Source organism: Haliaeetus albicilla, chromosome Z (assembly GCF_947461875.1).
Source record: "Haliaeetus albicilla chromosome Z, bHalAlb1.1, whole genome shotgun sequence".
Classification (NCBI taxonomy): domain Eukaryota; kingdom Metazoa; phylum Chordata; class Aves; order Accipitriformes; family Accipitridae; genus Haliaeetus; species Haliaeetus albicilla.
The window spans coordinates 18,693,753-18,715,004 of NC_091516.1; the positions used below are offsets into that span (position 1 = coordinate 18,693,753).

General features: G+C 39.7%; 1 protein-coding gene across 4 annotated transcripts in view; it reads right to left on the bottom strand.

The window, feature by feature from the left end:
- BRD10 (bromodomain containing 10) overlaps window positions 1-20,615 on the bottom strand; it is a 54,382-nt gene extending 33,767 nt beyond the window's left edge. The window contains exons 1-4 of one of the 4 annotated variants that reach the window (XM_069777233.1): window positions 20,516-20,615; window positions 19,173-19,810; window positions 16,557-16,757; window positions 8,133-9,568 (exon numbers count right to left, since the gene is read on the bottom strand). In XM_069777233.1, coding sequence (XP_069633334.1) covers window positions 8,133-9,568; window positions 16,557-16,757; window positions 19,173-19,753 — 2,218 coding nt within the window. In that variant the 5' untranslated portion in view covers window positions 19,754-19,810; window positions 20,516-20,615. Of the gene's footprint in view, window positions 1-8,132; window positions 9,569-10,198; window positions 10,225-16,556; window positions 16,758-19,172; window positions 20,099-20,515 lie in introns of those variants that run through there. The other 3 variants (XM_009928945.2, XM_069777234.1, XM_069777235.1) reach the window with 3 other exon arrangements.
- Window positions 20,616-21,252: the final 637 nt, after the last annotated feature.

Consider the following 21,252-nt stretch of genomic DNA (forward strand, 5'->3'; position numbering starts at 1 on the left):
GTAACTTGCTACCAACCTATACCTAGAGCTGGTAGCATCAGAGCCTAAAAGCTCAATTTGCATGTCTCCTGACTTCACCTGCTGAAACAAGCCACTTGAATATTAAACTGAAACAAGAACCCTGACAAAATGCATACGATCTGCAGTAAAGGACAGTGCAGCTGTGTAACATTTTAGCTATCACATTATTGTTTTTTTCTGAATGAAAACAAACTCTATCTTGCAGTAGGAATGCAGTAAGATATAGGTTTTCCACAGTAAACTTACTTGAGCAAGCCCTTAGTCATCTGCCAAAAAAGCTGAAAACTGTATTAAGCAGACACAAGTAACATTAACTTGGATACTGCTCTGTCCATCCAGACATTGTCTGGTGCTTGAAGGATGATGAGGACCGAAACCTGCAAAGTGAGTATTAGTATAAGCAAGTAACAGAGATTAGTGAAAGCACTAAAGAATGTGAAACAAATGCTATTCTGAGAAAACCTGATTTCAAAGTAAGTTAACATCGTATTGGAAAGCACTGAATTACTTGTACTGTTTGAAATAGTGTATTCCAGGTTTCATGTATGACTCAGTCTCAGAGTAAAGACATAACTTTATATAACAAACTAAAACTAAACCAAAATAAATAAGTCAAATAATTCAAAGGTGAACAATTTTTACATTACTGCTTTTTAATTTTTAATGCTAAATTAATGGTGATCACAATAGGTGGAGCGGAAGAAATATTTCTTCCCTGAATAATCTCAGTTCCAAGAGATCAGATTATCTTATATCTTGAACTGATAGTCAAGGTTTTTATCAATTTTCCTTCTACATATTTATAATGGTCATCAAGTAATTTGTTAAACAACTTATTGCTGAAACTAAAAAACAAATACGGATCTACAGATCTTTCACATTTATTCCTTTTAAATAACACCACGGCTGGAAAATTTCTGTTGTAAGATTCACTGGAAATCAACATTTTACTAGCCAACAGCCCCTTAGCCAGCTCTGAGAAAATTCTTAGATGTTATTTAAGTTCAGTAGGTCCAGAAGATATCTGACTGCCATACGTTTTCCTTTCAAGCCAAAACAAATTCCACAGATGTTAGCACTGAATAGAAGTGCAGGCAATTAACAAGGTAACATAAAAACTAGGGCCTGGACACTAATTGTGAGCATTAAAAAAACCCACTAGGGAGATTAGATGCAACTAAACCAGAAGCCATCTCAAGTTGATCTTGCCATATGTGGGTGAAGAAGGGGGAATAAATTTAAAAAATGGTATTTCAGATCTCATTTAGTCCTGTGCCTAGAGGCACAGAAACACAGACAAATAAAACACTAAGCCACAGAAATGCTCTTGACGTTGGTAAATTATCTCAGCACAGACAATACAACCCATTTATAAGTTATCATAACATAAATAAGTTTGACTTGAAAGCAGGAATATTTATTCAGATCTAGTAAAACTTTTTGTTATGAACTATGATATTTGAGTCCTCATGGCTCATCCTTGAAGGACAACAGTAATATTAATCCATGCTGCAAATTATAAAGTGACAACACAGAGCAATTTCTAGTTAAAATTTATTTTAATAATAATTTTTAATAAAAATGCAATTTTTACCACATATGCAGCAGAGAGTCATTATCTCAGATGGGGAAACAGATGTTTTTGACATCAAACACTAACTCAGCAGTATTTGCCATAGTAAAATAAAGTTAAGTTAGTCCCTTCCAACTGCAAGAATTCCTGTTTTCTCACTACATTCTAGCAGCAACTCCACTGTTCTCAAATTGAAAAACTGGCCCTATATTTTTCTGTTCACAGATTTGTAAAACACATTTCATGCCTTTCAAAGATTTGGCAACTACTGAGCATGTCCTGTTTTCTCTCTATTCCCCTAATCTTCTATCTTGCTCCCAACAGCTCCTCTTTTAGAAAACATAACATGCAACGATCTGGAAAATGAAGCATTACTATAGACTTCTGAAGCTTCCACATTGACACCGCATATGCTTTTATACAGTCAAAACAGCAAAGCATGTCTGAACAAATGCATTAATAACGCTGCTTTACCAAACAACGTAAGTAAACCCAATAAACCTCAGCAGTACATGTTTCTGAAGATACTGACACTTCAGCTTAATGCACAGTACATTGTTACAACTTTGTAGAATACCTCATTTAATGTTTTCAAGCATGGTTAACAGGTTGTTCCAAAAATAGAGGCTAGATTTGAAGACAGAAGTGGAGATTAAACTCCCAAGGACAGTACACCATACACTACAAAACTGCTGCATATTAAACTGCTGTTAAATTCATTTCTTCACATTCAAGTAATGCTTGATTTTATACAAAAAATGTAATGGTACTCTATAAAATAAAATATACTATGAAATAGGCTTTAAGCCGGTGGACTGCTATGAATCTTTCAGAGCACAAGTATAGGGTATAGAATTTACATCAAGATTCTTCTAAAGCTGTGTGCTATATTGGTGTTTTCTACACCAACTGGAATAAAAGAGATTGAACTTACTTCAATTCTGCTTCGGGGATATCACAGTTATTACAAGCACCCTCTGGTCCCTCCTATTTTCTCAACCCCATGGATGTTCTGAATTTCATCCAATCCCTGTTTCAAGCGTGCAAGCACAGAATTCTCATGCTTTTGCACTGTGCCTTGCACTGCAATCTTTGTTGTACCCCATGATTTACTTCTGCATAGCTGCCTCAGTCCAGATCCAACAAGCCTACCGCCATTGTCACAGTCCAATTCAAGGATTTATAGCCTAATTTATCTAACTAACTCCAGTAATAAAGTAACATTTAAAATGACTGTGTAGCATGCAAGTAATTTACAGAACTACTCTCTCTGATTCTTTCCATTATATTCAGTACTACTCTGTCAATAACATTGACACAGAACACTGCCACAGTAATAACCATCACCTTGTTTCAGAGACAGAGATTCAATAAAGTGGTTATATCTTCCTTTTCCTAACTTGTAAGAAAACCTCATAACTATGGCAAGGCTCATGACATAGCTGTGTTCTCAAGTTTTGCTCACAATAGTTATGGGAAGTTTTCAGCTAAAAAAACTGCAAAACCAGTCTACATTCATGAACAGTATCTTTCGGGTACCACTGCTACAGCAAGTCAGGAACGTGCAAATCATCTCAAGAGAAACATGAACCGTGACTCAAAGCTAAATTTAGCTGCCTTAGAGAACCAATAGTACCTTGTTAAAAAATATGGAAAAGTACTCACTTTTACATTCCTGATGCCCTCTTCTACCTCCTGTACTTCTAAAGAACATTGTGAAGAGTGATTATGACTATGATAGATTTGAATCAAGAGGTTTTGTGAATTCAGAACAAGTTTTACCAAATCTCTCTCTGTTCTACATTGTAAGAGTATCTTTAAAGAGAAGATAAAATTTCAGAAGATTTTTGAGAAATACTACTTAGCCTTAAACATTATGAAACATTCCAAACCAGTAAGACGTTAGCATGAATTCAGTCAAACCCTATTCATTTCAGCCTAACAGCTGCAGGACTAACGGACACTTAGAATCATAGAATCATTTAGGTTGGAAAAGACCTTCAAGATCATCGAGTCCAACCATCAACTATGCCCACTAAACCATGTTCTGGAGTACCTTGTCTACGTGCTTTTTGAACACCTTCAGGGATGGTGACTCAACCACTTCCCGGGGCAGCCTGTTCCAATGTCTGACAACCCCCTCAGTAAAGAATTTTTCCCAATATCTAACCTAAATCTCTCTTGCCACAACTTGAGGCCATTTCCTCTCGTCCTATCACCAGCCACCTGACAGAAGAGACCAGCACCCACCTCACTACAACCCCCCTTCAGGCAGTTGTAGAGGGTGATAAGGTCTCCCCTCAGCCTCCTTTTCTCCAGGCTAAACAAACCCAGTTTCCTCAGCCGCTCCTCATAAGACTTGTGCTCCAGGCCCCTCACCAACTTGGTTGCCCTTCTCTGGACATGCTCCAGCACCTCAATGTCTTTCCTGTAGTGAGGGGCCCAAAACTGAACACAGTACTTGACATGCGGCCTCACCAGTGCCCAGTACAGGGGAACAATCATTTCCCTGCTCCTGCTGGCCACACTATTTCTGATGCAGGCCAGGATGCCATTGGCCTTCTTGGCCACCTGGGCACACTGCTGGCTCCTATTCAGCCGGCTGTCAACCAGCACCTCCAGGTCTTTTTCTGCCAGGCAGCTTTCTGCTGCCACTCTTCCCCAAGCCTGTAGCGCTGCATGGGGTTGCTGTGACCCAAGTGCGGGACCCGGCACTTGGCCTTGTTGAACCTCATACAATTGGCCTCGGACCATTGATCCAGCCTGTTCAGATCCCTCTGTAGAGCCTCCCTACCCTCCAGCAGATCAACACTCCCTCCCAACTTGGTGTCGTCTGTGAACTTGCTGAGGGTGCACTCGATCCCCTCGTCCAGATCATTGGTAAAGATATTAAACAGAACTGAGATGGAGGCAAACGGGCAGCTTTTCTGAACTTGTTATTTTTATGACACATGTAAGAAAAGCAGTTATCATAGTAAACATCATCTCTATCAATTAACTTCAAAAGCTACTTTCAAATATTGCCAGTACTGAGCCCTGAGGAACACCACTTGTCACCCTCTGCCAACTGGATTTCACCCCATTCACCACAACCCTCTGGGCTCGTCCATCCAGCCAGTTTTTCACCCAGCGAAGAGTACACTTGTCCAAGCCATGAGCCGCCAGCTTCTCAAGGAATTTGCCATGAGACAGTGTCAAAGGCCTTGCTGAAGTCAAGGTAGACAACATCCACAGCCTTTCCCTCATCCACTAAGCTGGTCATCTGGTCATAGAAGGAGATCAGGTTGGTCAAGCAGGACCTGCCTTTCAGAAACCCATGCTGACTGGTCCTGATCCCCTGCTTGTCCTGGACTTGCCATGTGAGTGCTCTCAAGCATAGGAAGAAAAGCTACTTCTTGTAATACCATAATGTTTTAGGAAATTTTCCTCCAGCAAGGTAAAAATTTGCAATGAAGAAGTAGTCAGAATGAGAAGGGAAATGCCTCAACATATTAAGAGATAAAGGATGAAAGAGTACCAAAAAAAAAATTGGACCCTGTCACCTGCAGATGAAAAAGAATGTTTTATGCCCTTCACCTGAATGGAAATGAACACACTATCTGAGCATAACTTAGACTATCAGATCCAGCAGATCAAGTAGTTAGAGACGCAGGAAAAGTAAAAGTGGAGAAGAGGTATTTCCATCATTTCTCATTGAATAGACACACAAGGTCTCTGTGTGCAGTCAGGGTTGCAAAACTGCAAACACCAGTAGAATGCATGACAGAAAACTCTGTTACTCTTTTCTGGATTTCCACCTGCACTGACACATCTCCATCCTATCTCAAACTGACAACGAAAGGGAGTAGTAATACTATACCTGCAGTGTTCCCTGATGATGAAAATATGTACAATTAAAATCTAAGTTCAGATGATTAATGGCATCCAGCACTGGTCTACAGTTACAGATACATATTCTTAACAAAACTATACACTATTTTCTATATTAAATTACCTCTGATAATGTTAAGCTCCTTATGACACAACATGGAATTGGAAAAAACAAGGTACATGGCATTCTACTGCTGAATTTACTAGTCAGTCATGTAAAACTGCAAATTAAAACTCAAAGAATGACTGTTCTAACTCCCATGTTTTTAGTGGTATGGAACACTAGCTTGTTTTATAATAAGCTTCTGAAACATATTTGTGTCCTAAATTGCATTCTAATAAAGCATAAAGGATAATAATTGGATAAATAACCTCCATTATAGTCCTGTATCAGATGAGCATTAGATGAGCCTTGGTATTAAGGTACTAAAAAACCCAACCTTTTTTTGGCAGTTCAGAAAACAAAACAAACTATTGCAAGAAATGGAGATCGCATAATAGCTATACAGGTCAATGTATGTAAGGTATCTGGGATAATGAAAAGCCATGGATTTCTGTTTTCACTTTAGCATCCGTGCACTATATGCAAGATACAAAAAGGAAACTGACTGAAGGAAAAGTTCTCTCGATTCCAGTTTTATTAATGAGCTTAATTTCCACTGTGTCAATTACAAGACAGGAATTGCAAACTGAAAGAACTGCCTATATTTAGGTATTGCAACTAAGTGTACTACAGTAAGCACTACAGTTTCCACTAACAGTGCAGGATTTAGTCTGGGATCTACTCAAGACCAAAAACTCCTTAATGTTACAGACGAAAAATTAGAAACTAAAAATGTGAGAATTTTCACTGAGATTATATTATAGAAATTATTTTTATTATAAATACAATCATTCTGTGATAGCTGTTCATGATGCATTTCTTTTAAAAAAGTTTAAATTCACATGAATGTTTACAGTTCTTCTAACAGCACTTCAAAATTTGTCTCTCTTCATCTTTAAAAACAAAACATAAATTGTAACTATAAACAAAATCTGCTAACATGCTATTAAGTATATTAAGATGGAGGCAAACGGGTGGCTTTTCCGAACTTGTTATTTTTATGACACATATAAGAAAAGCAGTTATCATAGTAAACATCATCTCTATCAATTCACTTCAAAAGCTACTTTCAAATATTGCCAGTCTGTTTTGCTAACAGTGGTTGTTTTTCAAAACAATAATCTATTAAAAAATGACACATGCTGTTCTATGAGCATTGCTTAACTCATAGAAAGTAGACTTTTAAGCATGTGTTGTAAAATGAGGGTTACAATGAAGATGGTGACCTACTTTAAATGCTTGCACAGGATAATAAAGGACACTTGGTCTCCAATTTTTTTTCCAATAGTTCTCTAAATTAAAGAGCCCTTATTTGCAATTTGGGTTATTATTCATTTTGTTGTTGTTTGGTTTCTATAAGAATTAAAACCATGATACATTTGGAGAGCTAACAGACACAAAAGTGAATGTAAAATATGTTACTTTTGCTGAATACTACGTATATGAGCTTCAAACATAACTCTTAAAATTTCTGGTTAGATGTGGGCATTTAAGTTTTCTGGAGGGAGGAGTTTGTGATTTATATGGTAAGACAGTTCTTTGGGTATTCTGCACAAATATTTGGGATCTAAACATTACTTGTATTCTTAGCTTTAAATTTCCACTCAACTTCTAGCTAAACGCATTGGTATCAGATCTCTGAACTCTCTTACCCTTTAGAAGATGTTTTGTTACACAGATTTTTGGTTTTGGCTCTCTGCTTTTCAGCTGAAATCCAGTGGTTACCTGTCAATCTACACTGTTCTGAAAATAAGCCTGGCGCTTCAAAAAATGTAATGTTTGAAGCAGCCGGCTGAAATCTAGCACAGATAGCTTAGCCCATGACTCAACAGGATAGCAGATGAAGCTTTATGGGGCTTCATATGACATCAAAAATACTACAACTACCTGACAATCTGAACTGGCTTAAAAGACTTTGTTTTAAAATTTTCCAGTGAGTTAACTGAAATCTGGATCGTGTATCACCTACCTGAAACACTTAAATAGATGCTCCCCACATCTGTAATAAACTCTGTATCTCAATTGTTGGACTAAACAGAAATATGATCAGGCCTGCAGTCAAAGCAGTACTATTTGGTGACCTAAAACTGCACAGTTCCAGTAGGAATTATTTTAGATTCATGATCCTATCTAAGTACTCTGCTTTTCTTTGTAATTTGGATAAGGCAGTATTATCAGAAAGGGGAGAAATATTTCCACAATTGCTATGATATAAGACAGCATAAAACAACTTCAAGCTACTCTCTCTGATGCTAACCAGTCAGTCACATTCATTCTCCTGAATAGTTTTTGTACCAAACAAGCTTTTCCAGTGAATTACGTTCTCTGAAGATACATTCTGCAAATGAATCATGGTTTAATCAGCTGATAAGCCTGTTTTATATGATTGTGTTATTGAATGGGAAACTTTCACACTAAAACTAACATCAGAGAAGTCTAATGCCATAAGGCTGTCCTGTTTCACAAAATAAAATGTAGACTAATCAGTTATGAAAACAATAATTAAAAAAACCCCAAACCCCAGTATCCTCTTAATTTTTACTATAGGTAAAAATATCAACTTACCAGACTTGTGCTTCTTGTGTTTTGCTTTCTTTTTAATTGTAAACAACTTGTTCTGGATCTCAGATTTATAAGATTTGAATGGATGAAGATGAACCTCACGCTTTCTTTGCAAGTCATCAAGTTTTCTCTGTAGATTTTCATTTAGAATATCCTTCAACTTCTTTTTTTTCTTTTTCTTCTTTTTTGCCCGCAACTTACTTAGTTTCTTGTTATTTCGCAATGAGTCCTCTAGCATTGTTTCCTTAGCAGATTCGTGGTAATTTATGTCTTGGTTGTCATTATGAGTGCGATTTACATGTGTTTGGCAAGTTTTCAGTGTGTTCTCCTTGAACAGACTGATCTCAGCTTTTAGTCTGGCCATTTCAGGACAACCTTGTCCATTCTCCACAGCCCTTATTTCTCCTGAACTAGGGTGACCACCCATACCAACAATCTCTCCTGAACTAATAAAATTCCTCAAGTTCTCTTTATAGCAACCAGTTTTTTTGATGTCGCAGACTCTGGAGGTCTTGATTTCACAGTTAATCTTAATCTCTTCTGTAGTGACTGTAAAGCTGCCTAAATGTGGGTTTTTTTCTGGACAGATAACAATGGAATCCATACTCTTCTCTACTTCTGTCTTGGAATGATGTAGCAGCTCTTCTCTACCACCAGAACTGACATCCCCATTGCTTTTGCTTACAAATTCATGTTTTACTTTCTCCAATTTAATACGTGATACTTTTTTAATTTTGATGGGAGGAGATGGGAATTCAGGAGCCTGAAAAGGTTTTTGTTTGTAAATCCGAACATCTGCACCGCAAAACTGTGGAAAATGAACATATGCATTCTCCAAGTAGTCATAACCAAGAATTACTTCTCTGCATTCGTGGATAGGCTGACTTAGCACTGCATCCTGAACATCCTTCTGTGTTTCATACACAAAATCACAGAGACCTTTTAGCAGCCACACTTTTTGGTAGAATGGTAGCTCATGAAACAATTTTTCCTCCAAGGGATTAACTTCTCCAAGGACTCTGAAAAACTGGGGACACAATCCAAGTTTTTCTGCAGAGCTATTAGGATTGTCAGTCTGCCCTACAACAGTATACCAGTGTTGTACTTTCTGTCTGAGTGCTGCTTCCCAAGTCTTGTAAGAAGGTGTAGGCCTGCGATGTAACGTAGATCTGCGGTGAGGAGGACTTAACAAAGAAGTCATTATTTTAGATAAAAAAGCATTACACTGAGGCATCAGAAGACAACGTTCCAATTCATAGAACACTATTTCAGGTAAATTTAAAATCTGTTGTGCTAAACAAAGAAAATGACCAATAGCTGGAATCTCCCACATTGTCTCCATCCTTGTAGGTGCTGCTTGAGCTAAAAGTGACTTTTCCCATTCTTCTATTTCTTTCTGACTAGCTTCTTCTGCTTCTTTTCTTTCTTGCTCTCTCAGCCTATTAAAAGAAAGTTCACGAAAATTCAGGTATCAGGTGAACAAAAAGAAACAAGTGAGAAAAAAATCTGAACTACAGCATGACAAACATACTTATCTTGAAGTAATAAAGAACACAGTACTTAAAGGTTTCATTCAGTTTGTCTTACTTTGGATTACACAATGCATCACTGCACCAAAATGGGAAATTATCATCTTTTATTTCTATCAACACTAGTTTAAAAAAGGGGGAAAAAACCTGGCAGATATCAATAGTTTGGGTGGGTGAGATTTTTAAAAAATGTATTCCCTTCCTCAATCCCTTTTTGGCAGGATGAAGTATTTCCAAAAAACTGTCCATATAGAAATCTCTGAGAACAAATTCCAGATAAATCTTGCTTTCAAATGTTTGCGCTGTGGCTTGTGTCACCTACCTTGTAACTCCTCTCCTCAGTATACAAGTATCCATGCCTTACTGTTAAGTGCTTCATTCACATACAAAAGCCATTGTCCCTCCCACCCATAGGCATGTTACTAGTTGGTTTGCAATGGTGGTCAAAAAGGAAACAAGTATCAGGATGCATGAAAAATGTGATGGAAAATTAACACCAGAAATAAAATGCCATTACATTAATAAATGGTTTGCCCTCACCTGAAAAAATGTATTCAGTTCTGGTCCCCCTATCTAAAAAAAGGATAGAGCAGAAATAGTGGGTGTTCAGAGAAAGAGGTTATCAGTAATCAGAGGCCTGTAAAAACTCCTGAAAAATTTGGGACTCTACACAAAACACTAGCAAGAGGAAACATGACAGCAATATACAAAACTTGTATGACAGATGGGGAACCTCTATTTACTTGTATTTGTAAATTCATCATGAAATTTGAAGGCAACAAGTTTAAGCGGAAGAAATGCTTCCACTTCAGATAATCAATCATGCGTAGCTTACCATCTAACTTACTAGAACAGAAGGTATGTTAATTTAGTTTCAAAGTGAAAAATAGGACATCTGCATGAATCACAAGAATATCAAGGGTTACCAGTAACAGGAGGAATTTTTCTTTAATGTTGCAGTGGTAAACTAACATTTTTGCCTCAAGGCATGACCGCATTCCAAAAGATAGGATTTAGGATACAGCTGCACTCGCAGAAAATTTTTTCTAGAGTTCATCCAAAGCTTCTCATACCTTTTTCTCTGAAGCTTCTATCACTGACCACCGCTAGAAACAATCACCTGCACATATCACTAATGCGACCTGTTACTGGAATTTACACATCCTTATTTCCAGATTGCTAATGTCCAATTATATTTATTTGTATAAAAGTAGCAAATAAATGCCATGTATCCATTCAAAGCATCAATGCTTTCCAAATTCAGCCAAAGAGTAATGGTATATTAAAATATTTCTTTTCACATGAAGCTAGCAGTGGCTTCTAGGATGAAGAATGTGTATTTGAAACCTTAAGTATTGACTAGGTATCTCAAAAATGCAAAAAATGTGACAAACCTAGCTTAGACCACATTTTAGTATCAATGCAAGGAGAAACATGCCATGACTACAAACTTAAAATTTGCATCCTCTGTATATGCAAAATGACATAGAATACAGTAAGTTTTCACCAAATGGTTTATCTTACATAATTAAGTTAAATTTCAAGTGACTTGTTACCATAATTTGAACAGAAATTTTTAATACCACATACAAGCATCATTGTTATTTATGTACCTATCAAATGCAGAAAGACAGGTTCATGTAAAACATAAAATTAAAATGTAAAAGCAAACAGGTCAGTAAATTCTCAGCTTCACTCTCCCAATGCAGGACTAATTTAACTGTATAATAGATGGGATCTAAAAACAAAATCCCACTTTGCAGCATTAATTTAAACTTGTAATGCATGTGGTCTAATGACAAAATCCCATTTGCCATTCTAGGTGAATAAACCAGTAAATTCAACAATACTACTTGCATAGGTAAAGTGAGCATTTTTTTTATTCTGGCTTTTGTTCTATTTCCATATGTTAATACTGCATTAATACAATAAATAAAAATAACTAAAAAAATAAAGAAAAATAAATAACTTACAAGTGGGGCAGCGGAAGAGATTATAGTAAGTAAAAACTGTTCCCAAAAATAAATTTCAAAGCACTCCTGAATCCCACTCCCTCCTAACTGTAAAACATCAAATAACCTGCTGCCTCCAAAAGGTGTGAACTCTTTTAAAATGGTACGGAAATAAGCTTAAATATGAATAGATAGTGAGATAGAACATTTGTAGAAACAATCACATTTCAGTATTGTTTAACAAAAACACAGGCTGTAGATGATCTAAAAATACTGTCTTTGCAAGCTGTTTCAATTTATCACCAATTAATAATTTAAATTAAGGTAGAATTCTCAAAATAAACAAAATACTCTAGACTCACCTCTGCCTTGTACTTCATAAAATGACAATCATTATACTATTTTAAACAACTTTTTAAAAAGAAAAACATACATTGTTTTACTTGCAAAAAGTTTGCCTTTTTGGTTTTTTTAAAGCTATAATTTTATCACAATATCTGTAGTCATTCCATTCTCCGTAGACATTCAAGAGAAAATGTAAGTAACAGCACGCTTTCATATCTTCATTATTGAGGTCTTCCTACTAGCTGCCCATCTTTTGGAGGGCATAGCTTTTTCCTGGGGTGTTTTTTTGAGAGGGAGGAGGAGGATTAAGAGGAGAGAGGAGGTGGAGCAAGGGAGCAGGGGTGGAAGGAGAGAGAAATATTTGATATTTAGCAGGACAAATACCCTTACACTGAAATTCTCTGGACAAACATATGTGGCTTTCATGCTGACAGCAATTGTAAAATACCTGTTGTTTCATACTTTTATTTATATTTATGAGGAATATGTTTGCAGACGTATTGTGTTTACAACAATAACACAAAACTTCTATTCAATTACCACTTCTAACCCACTTAAGTGTTGAGTAATTTTTGCTGTGATGACAAGGTAGTTTTTATTCTACAATAACTTGTTTCTACAAACTTTATTTTAAAAAATAATCTAGAAAGCTACATACTATATAGCAATATTAGGCATTATTCTAAATTAAATCATGATTTAATAGTCAGACGAAACTAAATTTGGAGATGCCCACGTGACCTTAATTCTGCTTCTGTAATGTCTTACTTCTTATTAGACATACTCTGTATTTTTCCATAGGACCCAGTTCATTCCATGCTCACAACATTCTCATAAAAGGCAAAACTGACTGTATAAGCATAGCTCATTCCACAATTTGCTAATTTAAATGACTAACTTGCAACTGGAATTGAATTCTTTAAATGCTTTAATAAACATGTTTGGAACTTATCCCAGGATCACATTTTCAGAGACGGTAAAGACACAGAGCTATCTAGCATAACTTTCAACAAACCAAAGTCATACACACACTTAATTCTCACTGAAATCAACCAGCTACTTGCCATTCACTGTGGTTTTAAAAATTTCAGTAGGAATCTACCTCTCTGTCTTGGTATCTAAATGCCTCTAAATAGGCATGCATTTCCAATTATATAATAATTCCACAATTATTTACTGTTAACTAATATGCAAGTTAGTATGTATATTGTTATGTTACTTAATTAGCATGTAACCAAGCAGCTGAGTAGAACCTCATGGAAAGGCAACCAATAACCCAAAGAAGACATTCTGATAATTAGAACAATTGAACAAAAGGAAAGCTTATAAACAAGACTGACAAGAAAAGTAAATCAGATGTTGTTATAATATACCTGGGTGGGGGGAAGTGCTTTTGCTGCTCTACAGAAACCATTAGCCACAAAATAGTGAAATCCACTTTGCAAAGACATCTATCTCCATTTTTACATGTTGAGTCTACCATGATGAAGGTATCACTTGGGGGAGGTTATAAAACATTAAATAAAGAAAAAATTAAAAGGATTGTGCAAGAAATGGATAAAGTTCAAGAAAGAAAAAGAGAACGCTCTGCAAAAGATACCTATATAACAAAAATAACAAAAGGATTTGGAGTACGATTTCCATGAGGTTAGCTACAGAAAAGAAGATAAAAAGCACACTTCAGGATATTCTTCCAAAATATGCAGTTGAAAAAAAGCTTTTAAAATAAATTTCAAGGATTTGGGAAAAAAATATATCAAAAACTATTTTAAAGATTTCATTTACTGCAGTTCTTTCTACTCATCATATGATATCTGTGCCTTATAAGAGTATCTAAATATCTAAAGCAAGGGATTAGATACTAACTTGGAATTCATCAAGCAATTTCTGTAGGTACGAGGCTAAGTTTTGTAGAAAGGCACTTGCATTTGCAACGTTACTTACCTGAGGCTGTAACTCCTAGTGAGGTGGCTAAACAGTCTAAGCTAAGCTAATTACTAGCTAGAAGGTATGTATGTGCTAAGTGGTCAGCTGGATGGCCAGATAGTGAGCACTTTTATGTTCCTGATAACTTGTCTGCAAGCTGCGCAAACAGCAGGTGCTGCCTATCCAAACACAACTGATTCAGCAGCACACAAGCAAGTTGCACTACCACACTACACACAATTTTATGGGGAAAAACAGCAGCAGAGCAAGACCAGGAGGAAGGCAAAGTTCAGTACGGTAGAAATTAAAATCCTAAATAATTTACCCACTCATTTGAGTTGACCATCACAGTCATTCGTATTTATACCCTGACACAGGATAGCCTATATTACAGCAACAGATTTGGACACTCATTCTTTTACAACTGTGATGAAAGACTAAGTGAAACAATCAATAATAATAACAATAATAATAATAATCCGTATCCATTAAAGTAGCACTTTAGTTCTAAGAATACAGATTATACCATGAATTCTATTGGGATACATTAAAATAAATAGAAATTCTGCATTAACATTTTGTGGCCTGAAGAAGATGTGGCTAATTGTTCAGAATCACATATTTTTACTTGAATTTTCCTTGCAGAATCCCTATAAGCTTTAAACAGGTATAAATGCAATTTCAGTTCAGCAAACTTCATTTTTATTACAAAAAATTAAGGGTGAGTGAAAGCCAAATTCAGTAATGAAAATGCACATCTGTCAATGGACTAACACTGTAGCTCTAAGGAATACTGCAACAGGGTTACCATAAGGACGGCACTGTGCACTCCAATTAAACTACCCAAGTCTGCAATCTTGCATATAGTTTTCAAAGTACCTATTCTGTGCCAACCTCAGTGTGTCAGTTCTCTAAACAAAAAAAAAACAAAAAAAACAAAAAAAAAAAAAAAGAAAGAAAAAAAAAAGCTGAATAACAATTTTCTCTTCTTAACAGGTAACAGTATATTCAACATAATCTATATTTTAGCAATAATCCAAAGTAAGTTTAGGAAGTTGTAATGCATTTTTGAATAAAAACAGTGTCCCTTCTTCATGTTGCAAGTACATGCATTTATATATAAAACACTTTGTAAATTTACATATGCTGTATCATATGATCTTCACTGGTAATGTGTTACTAATTTTATAGGCCTTCCAATTTCCAAGACTTTTTCATAAAATACCTCTACAATGCACTTCAGGAACATTTGCATTTTGGTGAATTGGGAAACAACTGGTATAGAGAGGTCCAATGGTGGATCCATTAAGAAATAAAAAAATTTAAGGAGATACCTGAAGCATGATTATTTGAGGAGATCAATAGAGTCAAAGAAATATTCAACCAGCTATCTACTGACACATTTTTACTGCTTCCTAGTAAGTGGCATAGTTCAAAATTTTAGGGCATAAAGAGGCAAGCTAGTTGTAATCTTTTCCTGTTATTGTAGAACATTCTGTATAATCAACCACCGTGGAGCATCCTTTGCACAGGATCTGGGACTTTTGAGTACATCCAGATACATGGATTTAACCGTTAATTACAACAGTTTTGCAGGAACATGCTTAAAACAGGTGTATGAAAGCAAAATTTTTATTTGATTGGGTAATATGTTCTACTGACTCTATGGATTAAAATCCAATCAAAACATCCTTTTTCGTAACAATGTTATCAAGTTCAGAGATCTAGAACACAGAGTTGAACACAAATCAAAGAGAATTTTACCAGAGAAGCAACAACCCTAGTGACCAGAAGAAAGATTCAGTCATTTCTAGGGAAAAGTACTGGCTAACACTCAAGAACTGTATGGCTTCAAATCTGTTGAAAATGAAGGTTACCTGCAAAATGAGAGCGAACTGGTTATATGTGGGAAAAATCTCCAAAACTGTAAGCTTTGAAAAAAGCTGGAAATATTTTGCTTCCTAAAGCTAATACTGTTTTACCATCATGCTCCATGACACAGTCTCCCAAGTTACCATCATGCTCCAGACACAGTCTCCCAGTATACAAGCTTCTAAGCTTCATTTTTCTCAAAGTGAAACGTATCACAATCAACATTAGACACTGCCTGGAATTACATACATCTTTAATTTATGAAAACCACAAAATCCCACAGAGTTAACTACACACACATTCTAAATTTGTTACCTAACTGCCAAGCTGAAATGCCACATCAGTGAGATAACAGGAGTGGCACTGGCAGAGATAATTTGCTTCTGGCTATCAGTGAGGGAAGCACTGACAAGATCAAAGACTTAAGACTCTAATTAAGCATTCTGGTAGTTTTTAATCTAACTGTTGCATGGAAAATGGTCCAAAGAGAGGTACAATAAACCGTGACTGAGCTAACACAAAATTGCTGTGGATGCTTTCAGTTACCATTATAAGTTTCACAATCCTAAAATAACAGCAGCCTTAATTTATGACTTTAGCAATTTTTCAAGAAGGTCATAAGTCAAAAACTGACTTCTTGTTTTGTGGATGCACTGTACTGAAGTCCTAGGTTCATACATGAACTTAAGACAAAAGGCACCACCACATTTATCTATCTAAAAAAGCCTTAAGGAGCTAGCCCCTGTAGAAAACTAGGAAGACATAATTATTTTAAACCAAAACAAAACAGTTTTTCCTATTACCTCTTTTCCTCTTTTGCTCTCAGCTGTTCCTCTTGTCTTAGAACCTGAACCATCACAGACTCAAACGTGCCTGTTGACAAGCCTACTAAATTGCGAGGCGTGGAACGTCGTCTTGTTGAAATGCATGCTGTTCCTTTCTCATCTTCCAGCCTATAGCATCCTCTAGATGTTACAGCTATTGATGTTTTCTCTCTTAAATGCCTAGAAGAGAAAAGCAAGCCAATTCACAATTACAATTTTCCTTACCAACGGCACTTCAATGCCTACACTATTTTTCACCTGCCATTTTTTCCACTTTGAAAGTTCCTTCATGAAATTTTAAACTTAAACCCAACATGCTAACATGAGCTACATTTTCACACCTGCTAGAAATGGTGGATATTTACCTCAAGTAATCAAATATTTGGAGATTAAATTTTCTATATTAATCCATTAATATTTGGAAAGAAAATACTTCCACGAGATCTCTGAAACAAGAAACTATCATTTTTAGAAGACACCTAAAAAAACCAAGTGCACTTGTTGGTTTGTGTTGCGGGTGCATGTTAAACAGCACTTTAATTTTGTTAAAAATTAAAAAAGATGAAAAGCAAAACACTACAAATTTGGTTGTAAAGTTATGTTTCATCTTATACTGCTTCAAAGTACTCCACCAAAACTGGTACGAGAAGTAACACTCTATCACACAACCTCTGAAAACGTTTGAGGGGAGGGGGGAAAATCCAACCTCCATTCAAAAGCAACCTCCATTCTAAGGTAATTTTCTGTGGTTTATAGTATCTGAGAATCATAAAACCAACACTGATCGCTTCCTTGGAGTCACTTGATGGGGATCATTGAGCTAAATAGTGCTCTGTAACGAAGCAAGGATGATTATTCCAAGAAGTGGTTCTTGAATTTCATTTTACTAATAAAATTAGTTCTGTTAAACACATAAAACAAACTTGTCCGATCAAAAACTGTAAAAGAACTTTGAGACTTCTAGATTCCATAATCCTTTCTATATATAGTTCTTACAAACTTTTACCAAGCTAGTGTACACAGACATATTGAAAAAAATCTTTACAAATCTCTGAAGAGTTAATATAAGAGAAATTCACTATATACTGAAGTAGGATTATTTTTAGCCAGTTTAATATTTCTTAATATTTATTTGAACAAAGACTGTGCGTTTGTGAAAGAATGACAACAGCAACTGAATTTTTTTAGTAAATACGTATATTGCTATTTGATGACACAGTACATAAAGTGACTTCACTTTCTTAAGGAGTTTCTAATAAAAAGGCATTGAGCATTCTCAGGTTCTACCGAATCCATTAAGTAGTCCTGTAGTTCAAGAGAACCCTCAACAAAACGCCCTTCAATTCAACACAGTTGAGATGTTACAGTCACACAACATACAAAAATGAACTTGGAACAAATCTTCCAAGCTGCATTTGGTTAGCTATTTATTTGCCAGCAGAAACTCTTTTAAGCCAGGAATTCAGATTTTTTTATTTTTTTTTAAATCAAGTTTATACCCCATTGGGTTCAGCTCCTTCTCTTCTCCTCCCAAACTGTCCCAAAACTGCTGTTAGGCAAAAAAACTTTCAAATACAGTGCTGCTACAGCAACACAGAACACATCCACTCTGGCTTATTCAGTTGAGTTATGCACCACGCTCCTCCAGTGTTCCTGCTACACAAGCAAGATTCTTCCTACCATCTGGTGGCTAATGCTCTGTGTCACTAGCAAGTTTAAGGTTGACAGACATGCACAGCTTTATGCATTTCCTAAGACTGTTCCTTCTTCACCTTCACCTTTTGCCAAAAAATCCTTTTGGTCTTCACATGCAAAATACTATGTCGCTCAGAAGACTGGTGTACTTTTTCATTGTAAGAAGCCACCACGGTTTGCTGAATGTGACTAAACTAAGTCTGTGTCAAACTCCTGAGAAAGCATGTATTTCAGTTGTGATTTAACCCGGGTTTTCTACTATACAGGTTGACAGCTTTCTATACTTCAGCTGCTTTGCCTGATAAACAAGTTCCTGCCAGGCACTTGTACTTAAACATATCACAATTTCCATTTTGCCATTTAAGACCATAACACACCAAGCATTATCTTTTGTTTTATAATTATCAAAAAATATGCCATTTCAAAGCAGGTACTTTGGCTCAAGATTTTATTCCTACGTATTTTAAAGACTGTAAAAATTTGCAGACTGTAAAAATCACAGTTTCAAAGAGCCAGATGTTCATAGAGAGTTTTGGTAGCTTCACTTGCTTTTGATAGCCTAAAATAAAGAAAGGAGCATTTGACATCTTGCCTAAACAAGTGTGCCTCCCTGTTCATAAAAGGCTTCTTTCAGAAGGAAAATCTCAGCCAGGAAATGTCGTACCCTATTTTGCATTTTGGTATTTTTGGGTTTGGAATCTCCAAAGCATTTTGAGATTGGAATAGTTTTCGGTAGGAAACGTTCCTCTTTGTGGAAGTATTGAGAGTTCATGTGTTTTACTGCGGGTTTTTAAAAAACCATTCAAATGGTATTTTTTATATAAAAAACCCCCACATCCTCCTGTTCTGCTTTATGTAAATAGCATCTGGCTGGGCCCCTACACAGCCTTCTGCACGTACCGGGACAGCAGCGCCAGCTTCTGTTCCAGCATCATCTCCAGCTTCTGGGCCTGTCTGGAGAGCCAGTGATCTACACCATGCAGCCGGTAACATGTCTCCAGCATTAGCCGGAAGTCACCCACGAAATCTGCTATCCCCGTGTACTGCCCACTGGAAAATTTCTCTTCCATCTTCAACAGCCACATTCCAGCTGGCGACGGCTGAAAGGAGCGACTACTGTTATGACCCGAGACGGAGCCAGCTCCTTCTGCCCTGACGGATGCCTGATCCGCGAGGGGTTTCAAAAACGGTTCCGTCAGAGGGCGATACTTCTCCAGGAGAAACTCGCGCAGGATGCGGTACCCCTGCTGCAGCTCGGGATTCAGGCTCTGCTCCCCGGAGCAGCCGCCGCTCTTCCCTCCCGCATCATCTCCCTCCTTGTCCGGCTCCTCCTCCCCGCACCGAAGGCGGCTAGCCGCGGGCCGATCCGCCGAAAGGCCTCTGCCCGCGGGCTCTGCCGAGTCCATCTCTCCCACCCCTCGCACGCACAGGGCCTGGCCGGCTGCGGGGGGGCTGCCGGCCCCGGGCCTGCTCTTCAGCATCACCTAGGCACCGCCGCGCTCCCCCTCGCCCAGCCGGCGAATCCACATCGGGGTCACCTATGCACAGAGACACGATTCAGTCCCTCGCCACGCTCCCCCGCGACGGCCCCAGCCTTGCCCCCAGCTACGGGGATGGGGGGGGGGGGAAGGGCGTGTGGGGGGTGTGCGGGGGGTGTGTGTGCCGCGGCTGCCGGGGAGGAGGCAGCGGAACGGCCGCCGGCTCGGCCCGCCTCCCCCCGGCTCCAGCCTCCCCCGGCCTCCGGCCAGCGCGCCCGGCCCTGCGTACCGCCCCGCCCGCCCGGCGACGGTGACCGCGCCCTCGACTTGAGGGGCCGCCCGCGGCGGCGGACACTGGCGCGTGTCGTCCGTCCCCCCCCCCCCCCCCTCCGCCGCATCCCGCCGGCCTCGACCCCTCGCTCCCTTCCCCGCCCGCACCGCAGCCCCCCCCCTCCCCCGGCCGCGACGGGGCCTCCCTTCTCCGCTCGCCCGCGGCCATCTCCCGACGGGAGGAGGAAAGGGCGGTCGGGCGGCGGAGGCCGTCGCCGCGCTGGCCGCCCCCGGCCAGCCCGTGTCTGCGCGGCGAGCGCTTCCTCTCCTCGCCTCACAGCGCGGCGGGGCCGGCCCAGTGGCGGCGGCTGGAGGCGGCCGCGGCGGGCAGCGGTGTCAGTTAACGGTCGGCGCGTTCCGGGGGTCGGGAGGGTGGGGGGGGGGGGGGGGCACCCCCCCGGGAGAGGGGCGAGAGAAAGGGACCCGCCGCCTCACCTAGCGCGCATGCGCCCGAGCGGCGGCACGCTGGTTGTTTTGGACGCCAGGTGAGGTGGCGTCATCAGAGGGCGCCTGGCTCGGCGCGGGGCGCAGGGCGCGGGAGGCGGGCGCTGGTGCGCACGCGCAGGGTTGGGCGTTCCCGGCGGGAATGTTGGGGGGAGCGGGGAGGCGGCGGCGGAGGCCGGGGAGACGGCGCCGCCTAGCGGCCTCGGGGAGGGCGTCCTCTCGTCAGGGTGGGGGGGCGCCCCCGGTCCTCCGCCCTGTCCTCGCGCGGCACGGGGGTTGATACCGGTGCGGAATAACCTCCGCCAGCGTCACCGAGGCGCAGACGGGCCTCTGCTCTGGTGCTGCGCGTAAGAGGTTGCCTCGGCGGACACGCGGGTCACGTTCGGGTTTCCCGAGCGGTGGAAGTGTTCCCTGAAGGACGCTCGGCCGTGAGCGTGAGGCAGCTCGCAAAAGCACTCGGTTGCGCCCGCGGGGGAGTTGAAGCTGCGCGGATCGGCGCTGAGCCGCCCGGGGGGCACCGCAGCCCCCCCCCGGCTTGCCCTCCAGCACCCTCCGCCCCGGCGGACCCCCGCTCCAGGCGGCTCCGCAGCGGCAGCCTCGGGCAGCTGGGAGACGATCGCTTGGGTGCGCGGTGCTGACCTTGCCCCCTCCGGCAGATACAACTGCCTGAACAGCTAAGAGAGAGACAGTGAACCTAAGGGGGCGGGGGAGACACCCAAGTTTTCTTT